The 20,687-nt window shown below is 44.8% G+C and overlaps 1 protein-coding gene across 1 annotated transcript in view; it reads right to left on the bottom strand.

Moving 5' to 3' along the window:
• Window positions 1-19,083, bottom strand: part of pals2a (protein associated with LIN7 2, MAGUK p55 family member a) — a 37,301-nt gene extending 18,218 nt beyond the window's left edge. The window contains exons 1-3 of the mRNA XM_084174642.1: window positions 18,742-19,083; window positions 9,220-9,332; window positions 3,812-3,930 (exon numbers count right to left, since the gene is read on the bottom strand). Of these exons, the coding sequence (XP_084030768.1) occupies window positions 3,812-3,928 (117 nt within the window). The 5' untranslated portion in view covers window positions 3,929-3,930; window positions 9,220-9,332; window positions 18,742-19,083. The remainder of the gene's footprint in view (window positions 1-3,811; window positions 3,931-9,219; window positions 9,333-18,741) is intronic.
• Window positions 19,084-20,687: the final 1,604 nt, after the last annotated feature.

Raw genomic sequence — 20,687 nt, 5'->3', positions numbered from 1 at the left:
ATATTTGTTAGTTTTTCCTGTGAAGCACATTGTGTTGCATTCCATGTCTGAAATGTAAATGTGCTGTAGAAATAAAGCTTGATTTGATTTGATTTATGCATGCCCTGTCCTTGGCCAGTTTTTTATTTGTTTTTCTTCCTGTGAAAAGTGAACCAAGGATAAATGTCCACCAGATGTCAGCATGTCCCATCTGAACACACACACACTGCTACTCCTGGGGCAACATTTCTAACAGTTGTGTAAATTTCACACAAAATGTGAATTTCTGAAGTCTGAGCACGTTCATAAATATTTAGATTTATAAACAATACATGATTACCGTTATAAACTAGACCCGTCGTAAAACTTTGCGCGCGTGAACGAGCATTAAAACTCTGCACTAACCCGGGGGTTGTGGGGGTGCGTGCTACGCCACTGCTTAGAACTTAGAAGTTAATTATAACTATAAGAAATCTCAGATGTGTCAAATTAATTATATCCAGCTCAGGGCTCCAGCTTTTTATTTGGTTTGCTAATTTGCTTGCTAAGTGGCTAGATGTCAAGATCAAGCTTCTTGGTTACAGCAGAGACATTCAATCCCCTCCTGGATCAACATCCCTATTGCCTAAATCTTGTGCGTCAAACGTTTTTATAATAATGTTTTGTTGGGGGGGAATAGTGCCCCGTGTGTGCACATTCAGTAATACACCCCGGTACGGTACAGAAACGGTATGAGAATCTGGATACCGCCCAACCATTATCTATTTACAAGGCTACTAGGTCCAATTCAATGAGAGATGGGTTGTATGGCTCTTTCGGAAATATGAACCCATCACGGCCAGAAAAGATGAAGAAAATGTTCTGCAATGGTTATGAAAATAAAATAAATACGAAAAAGATTCCTGTGTCTAACTATTTTAGATTCTAAAAATAAAAACAGATTTTCTCTCTTCTCACTAACTGCACATTTTGTGCAAATGTTTTCCCGTTTTTCGTTTTTTTTATGAATAAGCTTTTCATCATATCCGCCATTTGCACAAAATACTTACCGTATTTTCCGCACTATAAGGCGCACCGGAGTATAAGCCGCAGCAGCTAAATTGAATGATATTGAATGATGTGTACATATATAAGCCGCACTGGACTATAAGCCGCAGGTGTTTTAATGTTTAATTACCATATGTAAGGGTTCGTGCACAGAGGGGATTGTCGGGAAAGAGACAAACTGTCTCGCTCTCGTAATGTCTGTCTGTCTTGCTCTCGTTCTGTCTCTCGTTCTGTCTCTCGTACCACTCTCGGTTCCACTTTTACTTTTGCGCGCTACCTGTCTCACTCTTTTCCGGCCTCCAGCTTTTCCTGCTGGAGCCCGCCGCTTAAAGGTGGGTGGCGCGGACCGGTCATAGAGCCCATAGAGTTAAAGTTGGTGGACTGTAACCTGTAAAATCCATAGATTTAGGAGGTCTTCTAGTGGCCGTTAGCTGTAAAAATCCATAGATTAGCCGCACCGTTATATAAGCCGCAGGGTCGAAAAATAGGAAAAAAGGCGCAGCTTATAGTCCGAAAATTACGGTACTTGCCAACTTGCAACACTATTTTTCAACCACTCACAGAGTTGTGGGGAGGTGAGCACATTCTCACATTTGTATAAAATGGCAACTTTTGCATGAAAACTGGCACACACACATTTTGGGGTACATTTTGTACGTACGCATGGTTTATCAGTGGTTGAAAAAGTACCCAACTGTCATACTTGAGTAAAAGTAAAGATACTGTACCTTAATAGAAAATTACTGAAGTAAAAGTGAAAGTCACCCAGTAAAATACTACTTGAGTAAAAGTACAAGTATTTGTTTTTAAATATACTTAAGTATCTAAAGTAAAAGTATAAATTATTTCAAATTCCTTATATTAAGCAAATTTACGGATAGCCAGGGGCACACTCCAACACTCAGACATCATTTACAAACAAAGCATTTGTGTTTAGTGAGTCCGCAAGATCAGAGGCAGTAGGGATGTTCTCTTGATAATGTGAGAATTTGACCTTTTTCCTGTCCTGCTAAGCATTCAAAATGTAATGACTACTTTTTGGTGTCAGGGAAAATGGATGGAGTAAAAAGTACATTTTCTTTAGGAATGTAGCTACTTAAGTAGTACTTTAAAGTATTTTTACTTAAGTACTTTACACCACTGCGGTTTATAAATGAGGCAGGCCCCTGACCTCTGTAGAATCTCTGACATGGCTGGCCCGCTGAAACACGTTCTAGATGACATTTCACTGCCGTGTTAAACATAGATGTGCAGCTGTTAACCCTATGCACCCGGCAGTAACCACCAAGACTTAGGCTGGGGTAACACAAAGCAACTTTCACACAATTTTAGTTGCAGTTACAAGTGACATAATCTCAAGCCACCTTGCTGTTACATGAAGCTACTCAAACGTGATTAAAATTGCATGCAACAGCCAATCAAATTGAAGCTGCTTGTTTGAGAATTCTAAACTCACCCCATGTCATCTGTTGCATTACATCGTGGTTTCACAAATGATGTGTTTACCCAACTGGTTGGTTATTGTAACAGCAAGGACACAGTAGAAATGCAGCCTGTACAATTTAGCTAGCTAGCCAAAAGGACATTGCAAAAACACCAACATAGCTAGCTAGCTAGCCAAAATGACATTGCAAACAGTAACACCTAGCTAGCTAACAACGAGCTTAGCTAGCTAGCACACTTCATGGTGGATAATTTCAGTTGAAACTGGTCAGGGAGAGGTTTGGGTTCTCTTCGAAATTACATTTATTGACTGCTAAACCATATACAATAATTTGTATACATTTCCTGTTGTGTTAGTCTCTGTTCTGTCAAGCCTGATTGCGGGTTGTGCTGCGCAGCATGGATAGCTGTGTTGACATGACAACTGGGTCAGAACAACCTTTCCCTGAATGTGAGCAAGACAAAGGAGATGATCGTGCACTACAGGAAAAGGAGGGCCAAACAGGCCCCCATTAACATCGACAGGGCAGTAGTGGAGCGGGTCGAGAGTTTCTTGGTGTCCACATCACGAACAAACTATCATGGTCCAAACACACCAAGACAGTCGTGAAGAGGGCATGACAACGCCTTTTCCCCTTCAGGAGACTGAAAAGATTTGGCATGGGTCCCAGATCCTCAAAATGTTCTACAGCTGCACCATCGAGAGCATCCTGACCGGTTGCATCACCGCCTGGTATGGAAACTGCTCGGCATCCGACCGTAAGGCGCTACAGAGGGTAGTGCGTACGGCCCAGTACATCACTGGGGCCAAGCTTCCTGCCATCCAGTACCTATATACACTAGGCGGTGTCAGAGGCAGGCCCAAAAAATGGTCAAAGACTACAGTCACCCAAGTCATAGACTGTTCTCTCTGCTACCGCACGGCAAGCGGTACCGGAGCGCCAAGTCTAGGTCCAAAAGGCTTCATAACAGCTTCTACCCCCAAGCCATAAGACTGCTGAACAATAAATCAAATGGCCACCCAGACTCTTTACATTGACACCCCCCCATAAAGCAATCAAGAAACAACTCGGTTGCAAGCAACTAAAATTGCGTGCAAGTTGCGTCGTGTACTGGCAGATTGGCTGGCTGGCTAACAGGTCATACCCTACATTCAAACATTCGTGGCCAAACTGTTCCAGACCTGCTGCTGTTTGAATGAGGGGTAGTGACTCATTGCCATTATTGGCACAGTCCATTCTGACAAGATGGAGGAGACATTTATATGGTGGCCCTGAGTGCCTCTTTCTCATGCCTCCTCCTCTCTGAACTGATGATAAGATGGAGTGTGTGGGTGTGTTACCTTGGCGAGGGAGCGGACTATGGGGCTCTCTATGATGCCCCTGAGGAAGAGGAGGTCGGTGTCTTTGGCGCCCGTGGTGGGGGGCAGGTCTCTCAGGTTATCCAGCACCTGCTGCATGGCTGGAGGACACACACACACACATTTAAAAAACGTTATTTTAAATCCACAAATCATTTGTCCTATGCAGGCCTGCAATCTGAAGGCCACGTACAGTCAGCCTATGTACATGGCAGAGACTCCCAAACATCAGCACCACAAGTTCGCACTGATAACCGAGGATGTTCAGTCGTGACACGAGGGGCTGGTATTTCAGCAACTTGGTAGCAAAGGTCTGCTCCATGTAGGGATAAACAAAAGCAACCCACTTCCAAAATGAGCACCTCCCTCTGGCCTTCCCCCACAACAACACCTGGCATATTTGGTACACAAGAAAACACAACCATCATCAAACCAGGATCTTCTGACAAGAGAATGTTTGTAAATGTGCACTGACGGTGGGATTGCCTGTCTCACCTCAGTAGCTATCAGGAAGACCAGGCGGTCATGTCTAGCTACAGTGCATTCGGAAAGTATTCAGACCCCTTGACTTTTTCCACTTTGTTACGTTACAGCCTTATTCGAAAAATGTTTAAGTTAATTTATTTTTCCTCATCATTCTACACACAATAGCCCATAATCAAAGTGAAAACAGGTTTTAAGAAATGTTTGCAAATGTTTTACAAATGAAAGACTGAAATACCTTATTTACATAAGTATTCAGACCCTTTGCTATAAGACTCAAATATGAGCTCAGGTGCATCCTGTTTTCATTGATCATCCTTGAGAGCACGGCGCTTGTAACGCCAAGGTAGTGGGTTCGATCCCCGGGACCACCCATACACAAAAAATGTATGCACGCATGACTAAGTCGCTTTGGATAAAAGCGTCTGCTAAATGGCATATTATTATTATGTTTCTACAACTTGATTGGAGTCCACCCGTGATAAATTCAATTAATTGGACATGATTTGGAAAGCCACACACCTGTCTATATAAAATATAATATAATATAATATAATAATATATAATATATAATATAATAATAATATAAAGGTCCCACAGTTGACAGTGCATGTCAGAGCAAAAACCAAGCCATGAGGTCGAAGGAATTGTCCATAGAGTTCTGAGACAGGATTATGTCGAGACACAGATCTGGGGAAGGGTACCAAAGCATTGAAGGTCCCCAAGAATGCAGTGGCCTCCATCATTCTTAAATGGAAGAAGTTTGGAACCACTAATACTTTTTCTAGAGCTGGCTGCCCGACCAAACTGAGCAATGGTGGGAGAAGGGCCTTGGTCAGGGAGGTGACCAATACCCTGATGGTAACTCTGACAGAGCTCTAGAGTTTCTCTGTGGAGATGGGAGAACCTTCCAGAAGGACAACCATCTCTGCAGCACTCCACCAATCAGGCCTTTATGGTAGAGTGGCCAGACGGAAGCCACTCCTCAGTAAAAAAGGCACATGACAGCCCGCTTGGAGTTTGCCAAAGGGCACCTAAAGGACTCTCAGACCATGAGAAAAACGATTATCTGGTTTGATGAAACCAAGATTGAACTCTTTGGCCTGAATGCCAAGCGTCACGTCTGGAGAAAACCTGGCACCATCCATATGGTGAAGCATGGTGGTGGCAGCATCATGCTGTGGGGATGTTTTTCAGCAGCAGGGACTGGGAGATTTGTCAGGATCAAGGGAAAGATGAACGGAGCAAAGTACAGAGATCATTGATGAAAACCTGCTCCAGAGCGCTCAGGACCTCAGACTGGGGCGAAGGTTCACCTTCCAACAGGACAATGACCCCAAGCACACAGCCAAGACAACACAGGAGTGGCTTCGGGACAAGTCTCTGAATGTCCTTGAGTGGCCCAGCCAGAGCCCAGACTTGAACCCGAACTTCCCATCCAACCTGACAGAGCTTGAGAGGATCTGCAGATAAGAATGGGAGAAACTCCCCAAATACATGTGTGCCAAGCTTCTAGCGTCATACCCAAGAAGGCTTGGCTGTAATCCTTGCCAAAGGTGCTTCGACAAAGTACTGAGTAAAGGGTCTGAATACTTACGTAAATGTGATATTTCAGAATTTTATTTGTAATAAATGTGCAAACATTTCTAAAAACCTGTTTTTGCTTTGCCATTATGGGGTATTGTGTGTAGATTAATGAGGGGAAGAAACAATTTCATCCATTTTAGAATAAGGCTGTAACATAACAAAATGTGGAAGAAGTCAAGGGGTCTGAATACTTTCCGAATGCACTGTATGTACAGGTCCTTGTATGAACGGCCTGTCTCACCTCAGTAGCTATCGGGAAGACCAGGTGGTCATGTCTGGCTTTATACAATGGGTGGGTCTAATCCTGAATGCTGATTGGTTAAAACCGCATTCCAGCCGGTGTCTATTCCACAAGTTACCACCGGCTACATCTATGACGTTAAAATGCTTATTTACTCTGTTCCATCTGACTGCGCAATCCACTGTCTCATCAGCCCTGCCAGGTAATTTATAAACTTGATCTCCACTATAAAAAGCATCTAGACATTATCTCACATTTCTTTTAGACTAACATTTAGTTTTCAACAGCGGAGATTTGTATAAACCTTGCCGTCTGACTCTCTGACATTTGCAAACTGTTTCAATATACAAATTCGATCTCCAGCTGTCCTATAGTAATGAACGTGTCGGGAGTCGGGACGAAACAGACAGGCAGGCAGCATTTCTCAGACAGTCAAAATCATGAATCAGCTGGCATCATTTTTATGTATATATACACAAAGAAATATCAATTGAAAAAAGGTCAAATTAAACGAAGTACAGCTAGTTTGCAGTCTTTCCAGCTTCCATTTGAAGTGATTGTGTTAGCTGTGTCGTTGGCTAGCTCCTCTGAACAACAGTTTCCTGACGAGAGAGCACATTTTCTATGCCAGGCGGAATCGCGCCTCCTTAGCTCATTGTTATGGATGTATCCAAATAAATGTCACTAGAAAACAACTTAAACAAATGCAAATGTGGCTGCTGTTATTCCGGCTGCACTGTTTGACGTGACTGTAGGTTAGCCATAGTTGGCTAGCTAGCAAGCAAGGGATAAGAACGTTGCCAGCCAGTATGGAAATGGAACATTTAGAACAAACAAACCATAAAAATTATGCCAGCTGATTCATGATTTCGACTGGCTGAAAAAAGCTGCCTGCCTGCCTGTCTTGTCCCGACACGTTCGTTACTATAGGACAGCTGGAGATCGAATTTGAATATTGAAACAATGTTGCAAATGTCGGAGAGACAGACGGCAAGGTTTATACAAATCTCCGCTGTTGTAAACTAAATGTTAGTCTAAAAGAAATGTGAGATAATGTCTAGATGCTTTTTATAGTGGAGATCAAGTTTATAAATTGCCTGGCTGGGCTGATGAGACAGTGGATTGCGCAGTCAGATGGAACAGATTAAATAGACATTTTAAAGTAATAGATTTAGCCGGTGGTAACTTGTGGCATAGACTCCGGCTGGAATGCGGTTTTAACCAATCAGCATTCAGGATTAGACCCACCCGTTGTATAATTCAAGATGGATGTTGATGAAACACGTCACGCCCCTTTAAACTGTCTATTTTAATTTATATGGTAACCACATTTGATTAGGATATGAATGAGTGCATATTGATACATTCCAAACATCAAGAGCAAACACAAATGTGGGGCCTTGATGTAAAATACCCGGCATAACAAGGCGTGAAAAAACAACTGGAGCAGTAAGCTACTATCAATGGAGTGATTCAGTATGAAAAGCCTTCATTTCCATAACCCTAACAAGCAACTCGCTAAAACAACGGATAAGTCCCAAATGGAACCCTATTCCCTTTATAGTGCACTACATTTGACCAGGGCTCTGGTCAACAGAAGAGCACTATATAGGGAATAGGGTGCCATTTGGGACAGACAATGACTGGTCCCACTGGCAGATCTCTCCAACATTAACTATACAGGAGAACAGAACCGTTTCCCAATTCAAGCCTGTAAGTGGTTACTTGCAAAACACCCAAGGCTTGTCACAGCTTACTTACAGCTTTCTCTGGTCTAAGTTCTAATCTTCAGAAAACAAATATAGAGAAAATTCAGATATAAAATCATAAGGACTTTGACTTGCACACACTAACATACAGGTAACAAAATAAAGAAAACTCCAACATAAAGTGTCTTAATAGGGCGTTGGGCCACCACGAGCCGTCAGAACAGCTTCAACGCGCCTTGGCACAGATTCTACAAGTGTCTGGAATTCTATTAGAGGGATGCAACACCATTCTTCCATGAGAAATTCCATATTTTGGTGTTTTGTTGATGGTGGTGGAAAACGCTGTCTCAGGCTTCACTCCAGAATCTTCCATAAGTGTTCACTTTGAGACTCAATATTAGGAAGGTGTTCCTAATGTTTGGTATACTCACAAAACAAGAATGTGGAATGAAAACAAACCCAATGCACCGACAATGCCCCATTATAATACCTTGGAAATAATATGTTTTTGAGGGACATTTGAATGGAACAATAACACTACAGGATGAACTTTCCCCTCGGTACAGATCTAGGATAGGCTTCTCCGCTGCCAATCCTAACCATTAGTGGGGGGAAAATGCTGTCCAAAGATCAGTGTCTAAGGGCAACTTCACCCTACATCAAAACCAGTCTGACTGCCCTCACCTCAGGCAGACAACACAGCACCTGGAAGGCTGGAGAAGGCAGGGTACCCACGTCAAATTGTTTCCACTTCATCAGATACAAACCAGGATGTCAACAACAACGTTGATCATTCTCTTTTTACATCGTTTCAAAGCCTTGGTGCGACATACCACCAAGATCAAACACAGCCATATCTCCACTACAGTACGTGTTTCAGGTGCAATATGTTTGCCCAGCTGAGGATTATGAACAGACAGAATGACACAGAGGGACATTGAGGGCGGTCTGAGAGGATGGATAAAGGTTGTGCCCCAAATAGCAACCTATTTCCTTCATGGGCCCTGGTCAAAAGTAGTTCCCTATATAGGGAAAAGGGTGCCATTTGGGACACATCCCCAGAGTTCCACACAGAGAGGCTCCTGGTGACTGTACAAACCCATTCTCCAAACAGAGGAGAGTGCAAACTGCCCTAACCAAACCCACTGTGGCTCGGTAGTCCAGATGGACACACACACACACAGCAGAAAATACATTTCCAGAACAGACACATTATTGTCCCGCCTTCACACCTTAGTTACTCTGACATCATCATGAATGGAGCACTGTTTCAAATAGAGACTCGTGCTTAACCAATCAGTGTTTAAAAAAGGTGGAAGTGACAGAAGAATGGAAGAAGTACAGAAGGAAGTGGAATCTCTGACACTCACCTGTGAATTGTGCTCCAATACAGCGCAGCACAACAGCTCAAAGCCTTACTCCAAGTACACACCAGTCATCTGGTGCCCCGCCTGCCTGCCTGCCTGCCACAACACAGAAGAACCTGAAGGGAACACAGGGAGAAAACACCTTGTTATTACCCAATGCCCAATAATAAGGGATCGCTAGCTAACCTGAAATGCTTGCTTTCCAGCTCAAATGCCTTCTAACAGAGTCACTCATCTGAAATAGCCGCGTCGGCCGTTAAATGACAATATTCCAACCACTTAACATTTAGTCCTGCATTTGGTCAGATCACTGCCACTCCAGAGGGCTTTCATTCCCCACTCTTTTACTAGTCTTAGTATGTGCTTTCTGATTGGACAAAGAAAGTAATGTGGTCATACCGGTCTGGTTAAAGGCTAATAGGCCCTTTTCACGATGACGTCATCTAACTTCCGCCTTTCCGCGTAGCAGGTTAACTTCACTTCCGTTCGCCCGTAACCTGAGACTTCTCAACGAAAATACAACTGTTGACCACTAACTAGCAAGCTAGCTACTTGAAGAAATTCCAAAAGGTACGTTTAAGTTAAATTAGTAAAGTTAAGAGTAATAATGTTTACGTATATGCAATGGTTTGTAACTTGCTAACGTTATTGTTAATTCATAATTGTTCACTGCCTTAGTTACTTAAAAGTGGGCTAACGTTAGCTAACAACAACTTAGTACCAGATACCGATAACGTTAAAAGGTAGCGTTACATTGCTGCCTGGCTGTAATGTAACAAGTTTACTTAGCTAGCTATCTAACCCTTTGTTAGGCAGTTAGTTTATTCATGAATGTATAGTAACTCACCTATTCAAATACTGTTGTGCATGATAGCTAGATAAATATTGATTCCTGGTCAAAGCTGAATGTTAATTTAGCTGTTTCTTTTCTCCCGGTGTCTGTATCGCAACAGTATCCCATCCAACACCGAAGCATGGCACAATCTTCGAGAAGATGCTATTGCAGTGTACCATTTTGTTCAAACAACAAACAGAAATTCCCGTATCTGAGTTTTCACGATTTCCCTGTTGATGGAGAAATACGTGCCCGTTGGGTGAGGGCGATCAGGAGAGATGAGGGACCAAGTTTTAAGATTCTTCGTGGGAGCACCTTTGTTTGCAGTCAGCACTTTCCCCCTGAGGATAGATACACATCGGCCAGTGGACGGATCCGTATTAAACAGGGATCAGTGCCGTCTAGATTCCACTGGAATGATTGGGGTAAGGATAGGTAGACAGCGTTAAACGTAATACTACTGTAATCCAATAATATATTACTTGTACAAAATGTTTAATAATTTAATCCTGATGCAATATAGCTGCTACATTTTGTCATTTTAGGGACTGAAAAGTGATTACCAAAATGTATCATTTTGTCGTATTGGTGGCAGATGTGAAAGGGACTGGGTGAACTCCATAATGATGTGCTACTAGCTAAGCGTTCCTAAGCGACACCGGATGTAAACATAACCTGCATCGCGGCAGAACGGAAGTTGTCTGACGTCACGTGAAAAGGGCCTATTACCACCGGCAAACGAGAAAGAATGAACATCTAGAGAAAGCTGCTGCATGGCTGTGGGGGGGAGGGGGAGAGAGAGAGAGAGAGAGAGAGAGAGCGAGAGAGACTGAAAAGCATTAATCGCATTATGTCGATTACCCTAGAGGTCAAGAGTACAAGTGGTCAACTCCAGAGCTGCCAAGTCACTGGCATCATTAAGTGGCCTATATCTGTCAGATTGGTTTTCATCACCACAGGGATTAGAAGCATTTGAAGCGTTCAACGTTCAAACCGTTTCATATTGGGCTTATGCTTCTAGGCTGCGTCCCAAACGAAACGGCACCCTATGGGCTGTGGGCAAAAGCTATAGGGAATAGAAGGGAACGGGGTGCCATTTGGGAACCACCACAAATCATATCAGCGCAAAGTGTCTGACAAGTATATCTGACATGCCATCTAAATCTACTGTCTGTAGCTCTGGGACTACAGCACTGTGACCCTCACTCTACCCTGCGACCCTCACTCTACCCTGCGACCCTCACTCTACCCTGCGACCCTCACTCTGCACTGTGTCCTGTAGTGAAGGATGCACTGTGTCCTGTAGTGAAGGATGCACTGTGTCCTGTAGTGAAGGATGCACTGTGTCCTGTAGTGAAGGATGCACTGTGTCCTGTAGTGAAGGATGCACTGTGTCCTGTAGTGAAGGATGCACTGTGTCCTGTAGTGAAGGATGCACTGTGTCCTGTAGTGGAGGATGCACTGTGTCCTGTAGTGAAGGATGCACTGTGTCCTGTAGTGAAGGATGCACTGTGTCCTGTAGTGAAGGATGCACTGTGTCCTGTAGTGAAGGATGCACTGTGTCCTGTAGTGAAGGATGCACTGTGTCCTGTAGTGAAGGATGCACTGTGTCCTGTAGTGAAGGATGCACTGTGTCCTGTAGTGAAGGATGCACTGTGTCCTGTAGTGAAGGATGCACTGTGTCCTGTAGTGAAGGATGCACTGTGTCCTGTAGTGGAGGATGCACTGTGTCCTGTAGTGAAGGATGCACTGTGTCCTGTAGTGAAGGATGCACTGTGTCCTGTAGTGAAGGATGCACTGTGTCCTGTAGTGGAGGATGCACTGTGTCCTGTAGTGAAGGATGCACTGTGTCCTGTAGTGGAGGCTTCACTGTGTCCTGTAGTGGAGGCTTCACTGTGTCCTGTAGTGGAGGATGCACTGTGTCCTGTAGTGGAGGATGCACTGTGTCCTGTAGTGAAGGATGCACTGTGTCCTGTAGTGAAGGATGCACTGTGTCCTGTAGTGAAGGATGCACTGTGTCCTGTAGTGAAGGATGCACTGTGTCCTGTAGTGGAGGATGCACTGTGTCCTGTAGTGAAGGATGCACTGTGTCCTGTAGTGAAGGATGCACTGTGTCCTGTAGTGGAGGATGCACTGTGTCCTGTAGTGAAGGATGCACTGTGTCCTGTAGTGAAGGATGCACTGTGTCCTGTAGTGAAGGATGCACTGTGTCCTGTAGTGAAGGATGCACTGTGTCCTGTAGTGAAGGATGCACTGTGTCCTGTAGTGAAGGATGCACTGTGTCCTGTAGTGAAGGATGCACTGTGTCCTGTAGTGGAGGATGCACTGTGTCCTGTAGTGAAGGATGCACTGTGTCCTGTAGTGAAGGATGCACTGTGTCCTGTAGTGGAGGATGCACTGTGTCCTGTAGTGAAGGATGCACTGTGTCCTGTAGTGGGAGTGCTATATCCAGATTTTTTACCCAGGCCTTCTCCCTGAGGTGTGTGCACTTAACTCACTCCACCTGGTGGATTCCCCCATGAAAATAATACTATAGTGTTACTATGGTAGGAATCCTGTAGTATTTACTGTAGTGTTTTTGTGGACTTTACTGTAGTCTGGACTGAAGTCTGCAAAAACACAACAATGAATACTAGGCTTGGTCGATATACCGTTTACCGGTGTATTTCGAAATACCGGCAGTATGATATTCAATACCGTTTAAAAAAACATTTATTTTGGGGTTGGGGGCAGACTGGACTGCGGGGGGGGTGTGTGCTACGCCACTGCTTAAAACTATAACTAACTATAAGAAATCTAAGATGTCAAATAAATTATATCCCTGTTGCTTAAATTGGTTTGTGCAACAAAAAACAGAACAGTATGGTACAGAAACGATATGAAATAGATATCGCCCAACCCTAATGAATACTGTAGTATTTACAGTTTACTATAGTATAAATAATGTAGTAAAACATTTTATATATACTATAGTAATTACTGTTGTGTTTTTTGCGGACTGTAGTATTTTCTGTAGTGTTTTTGGAGACATTACATTTTTGTTTAATTATCTTTGACATAGAAGTGGGGGGCTTTCTCCTTGAGGAAACCTACTGGAGAAATACTGAAAGAGCAAATAGGGCCGAGTGGCGCAGCGGTCTAAGGCATTACAGACCCGGGTTCCAACCCAGGCTGCAGGCCGCGACCGGGAGACCCATGAGGCGGCGCACAATTGGCCCAGCGTCATCCGAGTCAGGGGAGGGTTTGGCCGGCCGGGATGTCCTTGTCCCATCGCGCTCTAGCGACTCCTTGTGGCGGGCCGGACACATGCACGCTGACTTCGGTCGCCAGCTGGACGGTGTTTCCTCCGACACATTGGTGCGGCTGGTTTCCGGGTTAAGCGAGCAGTGTGTCAAGAAGCAGGGTCGTGTTTCGGAGGATGCATGGCTCTCGACCATCGCCCCCACCGAGTCCGTACGGGAGTTACAGCGATGGGACAAGACTGTAACTACCAATTGGGGAGAAGAAGGGGTAAAAAGTACCAAATAAAATAAAAAGACCAAATAACCTGTAGATAGGTAGGATTGGGTTCTGAACAGGGAGTTCAGAGCTTCTTCTCTTTTCATAACCATAGGGAACACAATATATGGTAATGTAGGTTTCTCACTTATGGGTGGCACAAATTGGGATATGGGGGAGGGGAATGGGCAGGGTATATGCAAATTAAATACTGTTATGTAGTGTTTTTGCTGACATTTCTGTAGTATTTACTACAGTGTTTTTGTGTGGATAATACTGTAATATTTATTATAGTATTGTACACTATACTACAAAATGCTATACTAAGTACTACACTCGGGAGCGGTACTATACTAAGTAATGCTCCAGAGTGGTGCGGCGGTCTAAGGCACTGCATCTCAGTACTAGAGGCGTCACTACAGACCCTGGTTCAATTCCAGGCTGTATCACAATCCGGACGTGATTGCGAGTCCCATAGGGCGGCGCAGCGGGTTTGGCTGGGGTAGGCTATCATTGATAAGTTCCTTTCCTGAGGATGGCTCACAAACTCACAGTTCTGGGTGACTTTAACCTCCCTACGTCTACCTTTGACTCATTTCTCTCTGCCGCCTCCTTTCCACTCCTCTCCTGACCTCACCCTCTCACCGTCCCCCCCTACTCACAAGGCAGGCAATACGCTTGACCTCATCTTTACTAGATGTTGTTCTTCTACTAATCTCACTGCAACTCCCCTCCATGTCTCCGACCACTACTTTCTCTCGCTCTCTCTCTCGCTCTCCTCCAACACTACTCACTCTGCCTCTATTCAGATGGTAATGCGCCGTCGCAACCTTCGCTCTCTCTCTCCTGCTACTCTCTCCTCTTCCATCCTATCATCTCTTCCCTCTGCTCAATCCTTCTCCCTCCAATCTCCTGATTCTGCCTCCTCAACCCTCCTCTCCTCCCTTTCTACATCCTTTGACTCTCTATGTCCCCTATCCTCCCGGCCGGCTCGGTCCTCCCCTCCTGCTCCGTGGCTTGACGACTCATTGCGAACTCACAGAACAGGGCTCCGGGCAGCCGAGCGGAAATGGAGGAAAACTAGACTCCCTGCGGACCTGGCATCTTTTCACTCCCTCCGCTCTACATTTTCTTCCTCTGTTTCTGCTGCTAAAGCCACTTTCTACCACTCTAAATTCCAAGCATCTGCCTTTAACCCTAGGAAGCTCTTTGCCACCTTCTCCTCCCTGCTGAATCCTCCTCCCCCTCCCCCCCTCCTCCCTCTCTGTGGATGACTTCGTCAACCATTTTGAAAAGAAGGTTGACGACATCCGATCCTCGTTTGTTAAGTCAAATGACACTGCTGGTCCTGCTCACACTGCCCTACCCTATGCTTTGACTTCTTTCTCCCCTCTCTCTCCACATGAAATCTTGCGACTTGTGACGGCCGGCCGCCCAACAACCTGCCCGCTTGACCCTATCCCCTCCTCTCTTCTCCAGACCATTTCCGGAGACCTTCTCCCTTACCTCACCTCGCTCATCAACTCATCCTTGACCGCTGGCTATGTCTCTTCCGTCTTCAAGAGAGCGAGAGTTGCACCCCTTCTCAAAAAACCTACACTCGATCCCTCTGATGTCAACAACTACAGACCAGTATCCCTTCTTTCTTTTCTCTCCAAAACTCTTGAGCGTGCCGTCTTTAGCCAACTCTCTTGCTATCTCTCTCAGAATGACCTTCTTGATCCAAACCAGTCAGGTTTCAAGACTGGTCATTCAACTGAGACTGCTCTTCTCTGTCACGGAGGCTCTCCGCACTGCTAAAGCTAACTCTCTCTCCTCTGCTCTTGTCCTTCTAGACCTGTCTGCTGCCTTTGATACTGTGAACCATCAGATCCTCCTCTCCACCCTCTCCGAGTTGGGCATCTCCGGCGTGGCTCACTCCTGGATTGTGTCCTACCTGACAGGTCGCTCCTACCAAGTGGCGTGGCGAGAATCTGTCTCCGCACCACGTGCTCTCACCACTGGTGTCCCCCAGGGCTCAGTTCTAGGCCCTCTCTTATTCTCGCTATACACCAAGTCACTTGGCTCTGTCATATCCTCACATGGCCTCTCCTATCATTGCTACACAGACAACACACAACTAATCTTCTCCTTTCCCCCTTCTGATAACCAGGTGGCGAATCGCATCTCTGCATGTCTGGCAGACATATCAGTGTGGATGACGGATCACCACCTCAAGCTGAACCTCGGCAAGACGGAGCTGCTCTTCCTCCCGGGGAAGGACTGCCCGTTCCATGATCTCGCCATCACGGTTGACAACTCCGTTGTGTCCTCCTCCCAGAGTGCAAAAAGCCTTGGCGTGACCCTGGACAACACCCTGTCGTTCTCCGCTAACATCAAGGTGGTGACCCGATCCTGTAGGTTCATGCTCTACAACATTCGGAGAGTACGACCCTGCCTTACACAGGAAGCGGCACAGGTCCTAATCCAGGCACTTGTCATCTCCCGTCTGGATTACTGCAACTCGCTGTTGGCTGGGCTCCCTGCCTGTGCCATTAAATCCCTACAACTCATCCAGAATGCCGCAGCCTGTCTGGTGTTCAACCTTCCCAAGTTCTCTCACGTCACCCCGCTCCTCCGCACACTCCACTGGCTTCCAGTTGAAGCTCGCATCTGCTACAAGACCATGGTGCTTGCTGCTCTGGCACAAGTTCCCTCACGACGCCAGGACAGCGGAGTCACTCACCACCTTCCGGAGACACTTGAAACCCCACCTCTTTAAGGAATACCTGGGATAGGATAAAGTAATCCTTCTACCCCCCCTTACCCCACCCCCACAAAAAAAAAATATATATATTGTAAAGTGGTTATCCCACTGGCTATAAGGTGAATGCACCAATTTGTAAGTGCTCTGGATAAGAGCGTCTGCTAAATGACGTAAATGTAATTGTAAATAAGAATTTGTTCTTAACTGACTTGCCTAGTTAAATAAAGGTAAAATAAAATATTTAAAAAAAACACATGATCAAGGGATACTACAGTGTATGGTATTCTATAGTAAGTACTATAGTATTCCATAGTAAACTGTAGTATTTTTTTTTATGTGGGTTTAAATTAGAGCACTGAATTGGTTTAAGCATTCATTATTTTGATATCATGGATGGTCAGTCCTTGCATCCATAGCGCTGTCTACACATTTGAGAGTGGTTACATTTATCCAGGCCCATCCCTCAGCTTCTGAACAAAACAGAGGCGGGGTCACCACTTTGTTATTGTTTTAATTAAGGACTCTAGCTTTACATCAGTCAATTCCTGTTCAAATATGTGAGGGGGAGTGAATGAGTTCAGTACACACTGACTGCACACTTCAGAGAGAATCAGAATTCAGCCAGGTCACGTGTCCCAAATGGCACCCTTTTCCCTATATCGTGCACTACTTTTGACCAGAGCCCTATGGGTGCCATTTGGGAGACAACCAGGGTGGGTTCCCCACTGCTGCTCTCGCCAGCAGCATTCCCACAGAGGCTGAAATTCCCTGGATTCTCTGACACCTCAATTAAACCCTGAAGCCAGCCAGAGTCCCAGCCAGGGACCAGGGGGAAAGGGATCCGACCAGGGACCCAGGAACCCAGCCAGGGACCAGGGTATATAATAAGCAGTGGGCTAAAGGGATGAATGGGCTTCACTGTCAGACCAGGGGCTTATTCAGGAGAGTGCTTCAGTGCAATGTTACAGACCATTTAAATATAAAAGTGAATTGTAGAATAGACAAGGTTCTCTATACATTTGTCTGAAGGATCGTACTACTGTACTCCATTGAATACGCCCCTGGACTGCCCCTGTCTGTCCTTCTACAGTGTCCCCTCAGCTTTGCTTTTATTTCACTAAATGGGACACCATGTCACTAGGCTTTTTATTGATGAAATACCGGAACTGAGAGTGAAAAATATGTTTAAAGCTCAGACGCAAACAAGGATTTTGACAAGCCGCTGACCTACACTGCCACAGGAATGAAGAACAAAAACCACTAATTACAGGAAGAAGTCAAAAGTTGGCATGACTTTCCTTTGTGGTCTGTTGATCCAAACAGATCATGTCTCCCAAATAACAGAATCAAAAGGACAAGATGTACATCCCAACTAGCACCCTTTCCCTGTATAGTGTACTACATTTGACCAGGCCCCCCTTCTGCACCATGAAAAGGCTGGCATTTGGGACTCTAACAAGTTGTTAGATTGGACAATCTGTTTTATCATTCAATGTGTCAATGGAAACGTCCAAGTCATGATGAAATAATAGGCTCATATGTGAGCATGCCGACACTGACAGAATAATGTATAGAGTGACTAACTACACATAGCCAACTAAAAAAGGGCGGATCCATACAAAGCAAAATATGTGATACAATTTGATGGACAGGTACAGTAGCTACATTGGTTTCTCTCTTCCTTGTTGACACTGAAGTGTCCTTTCGCAATTTGTCTAACATTGCTATGTCTGACGCTTACAGCTCAACACGTGGAACCTTCCAGAAAGCCAACACAAATCTCCCAAACACCTTAGTTACCCTCCAAATAACACATTTGGGACACACACTTGTTACAGTAGTGCACACAAATATTAGCTAGCTTCGTGAGCGAGGTGCGGAACACGTGCAGACATTTTGGGTTTGCCATTTGGCTGAGACAGAGCAGATGAGTGGTCGCATGGGACACGTTCCTAGCGTTTTGCTAACTTTATTAGCCAACTGTCCGATTGATATATCAAGCTAATACAACCACTTTTCTGGCCAATTAACTCATTGGTATTTCTGAAGCATTTCGAGCACAATTTGACGGAGTACAAAATGACAGCAGATGATTTGCACAATTCCACATAACTTGTGGCAAACAAGCTAACTGGATATATGGTTTAGATTGCCAATAAGCAAACTAGTTATAGGTAGTCTAGAAATATAGCTAACACGCTCGATGTTTGGTTAGCAATGGTAGCTAGCATGATATTATTAGCTTGCTAGCTATCAACTCTGAGTCCCAGCCTGACTGGATCCAGCTAGTTGGCTAGTGAGCGTTGCAAGAATGGTGAGTGGATTGCTAGCCTAACCTGACTTGCGTTTCGCTATTTGAACCCTTTTTTCGTGGCACTGAGCCCCTCACGCTGTTTCGAAGTCTAATGGGCTATGAAGGAGATGGTAATAAAATGTATGACTTTACCTGACGTTCTCCGTGTGATTCCGTCAGAATTTCAGATCTCCATAGATTCCGTGCACCCCAGAGTAGGCTACTCTTTCTCGCTCGCAACCGGCGACGCCTGTCATGGAGACATGCCGCCGAATGACGTTTGATCTCGAAGTCCACTTTAGAGACGAGTAGTTAGCGAATGTAGTTTCCACCCACTTAATAACGTACTACAGAAATACTTTCATGCAAACTCTGATTACTATCAGTTTGCTTTGCTTACCAGATTGGTTGGACTAATTTCCTCACACTCACTGAACTTGGTATAGTATAAAATATTATCAATATTTTATATTGTGTCTAAACTTCAGACTTGCTCTTTTCCGTTCATATATAGTTTTCAGATTGCACTACAATCACCGTAATTATTTATTCAATTATAGATGATTCTGTATTTGACATTGACTGTGACCACGCTCTACAAACAGCTTTAACCCACACAGCAACATCCTTATATAGTATAGCCCGCTATGGGACCTGGTCAAAAGTAGTTCACTATATAAGGAATAGGGTGCCATTTGGGACGTATTATCCCTATGTTAGTTAAACAACATGACTAGCCACTGTTACACATTCATACTCCTTGTGAAATAAATAACAAGCATTAAACACGAGTAGCCTATACAGTGTCTTCGGAAAGTATTCAGACCCCTCGACTTTTTCCACATTTTGTTACGTTACAGCCTTATTCTAAAATTGATTAAGTTAATTTATTTTTCCTCATCATTCTACACACAATAGCCCATAATGACAAAGCGAAAACCGGTTTTTAGAAATGTTTGCAAATGTATTAAAATAAAAAACAGAAATACCTTATTTACATAAGTATTCAGACCCTTTGCTTTGAGAATCGAAATTGAGCTCAGGTACATCCTGTTTCCACTGATCATCCTTGAGATGTTTGTACAACTTGATTGGAGTCCACTTGTGGTCAATTCAATTGATTGGACATGATTTGGAAAGGCACACCTGTCTATATAAGGTCCCACAGTTGACAGTGCATGTCAGAGCAAAAACCAAGCCATGAGATCGAAGGGATTGTCCGTCGAGCTCCAAGACAGATTGTGTCAAGGCACAGATCTGGGGAATGGTACCAAAACATTTCTGCAGCATTGAAGGTCCCCAAGAACACAGTGGCCTCCGTCATTCTTAAATGGAAGAAGTTTGGAACCACCAAGACTCTTCCTAGAGCTGGTCGCCCGGCCAAAGTGAGCAATCGGGGGAGAAGGGCCTTGGTCAGGGAGGTGACCAAGAACCCGATGTTCACTCTGACATACCTCCAGAGTTCCTATGTGGAGATCGGAAAACCTTCCAGAAGGACAACCATCTCTGCAGCACTCCACAAATCAGGCCTTTATGGTAGAGTGGCCAGACAGAAGCCACTCCTCAGTAAAAGGCACATGACAGCCCGCTTGGAGTTTGCCAAAAGGCACCTAAAGACTCTCAGACCATGAGAAACAAGATTGTCTGGTCTGATGAAACCAAGATTGAACTCTTTGGCCTGAATGCCAAGCGTCACATCTGGAGGAAACCTGGCACCATCCCTACGGTGAAGCATGGTGGTGGCAGAATCATGCTGTGGGGATGTTTTTCAGCGGCAGGGACTGGGAGACTAGTCATGATTGAGGGAAAGATGAACAGAGCAAAGTACACAGATATCCTTGATGAAAACCTGCGCAGGACCTCAGACTGGGGTGAAGGTTCACCTTCCAACAGGACAACGACCCTAAACACACAGCCAAGACAACGCAGGAGTGGCTTCGGGACAAGTCTGTGAAAGTCCTTGAGTGGCCCAGCCAGAGCCCGGACTTGAACCCGATCGAACATCTCTGGAGAGACCTGAAAATAGCTGTGCAGCAACGCTCCACATCCAACCTGACAGAGCTTGAGAGGATCTGCAGAGAAGAATGGGAGAAAATCCC

The sequence above is a fragment of the Coregonus lavaretus genome (genome assembly GCF_964263955.1).
Source record: "Coregonus lavaretus genome assembly, chromosome: 13".
Classification (NCBI taxonomy): Eukaryota; Metazoa; Chordata; class Actinopteri; order Salmoniformes; family Salmonidae; genus Coregonus; species Coregonus lavaretus.
Note: the sequence above shows the minus strand (reverse complement) of the source record. Positions and strands in the feature narration are given on the sequence as shown.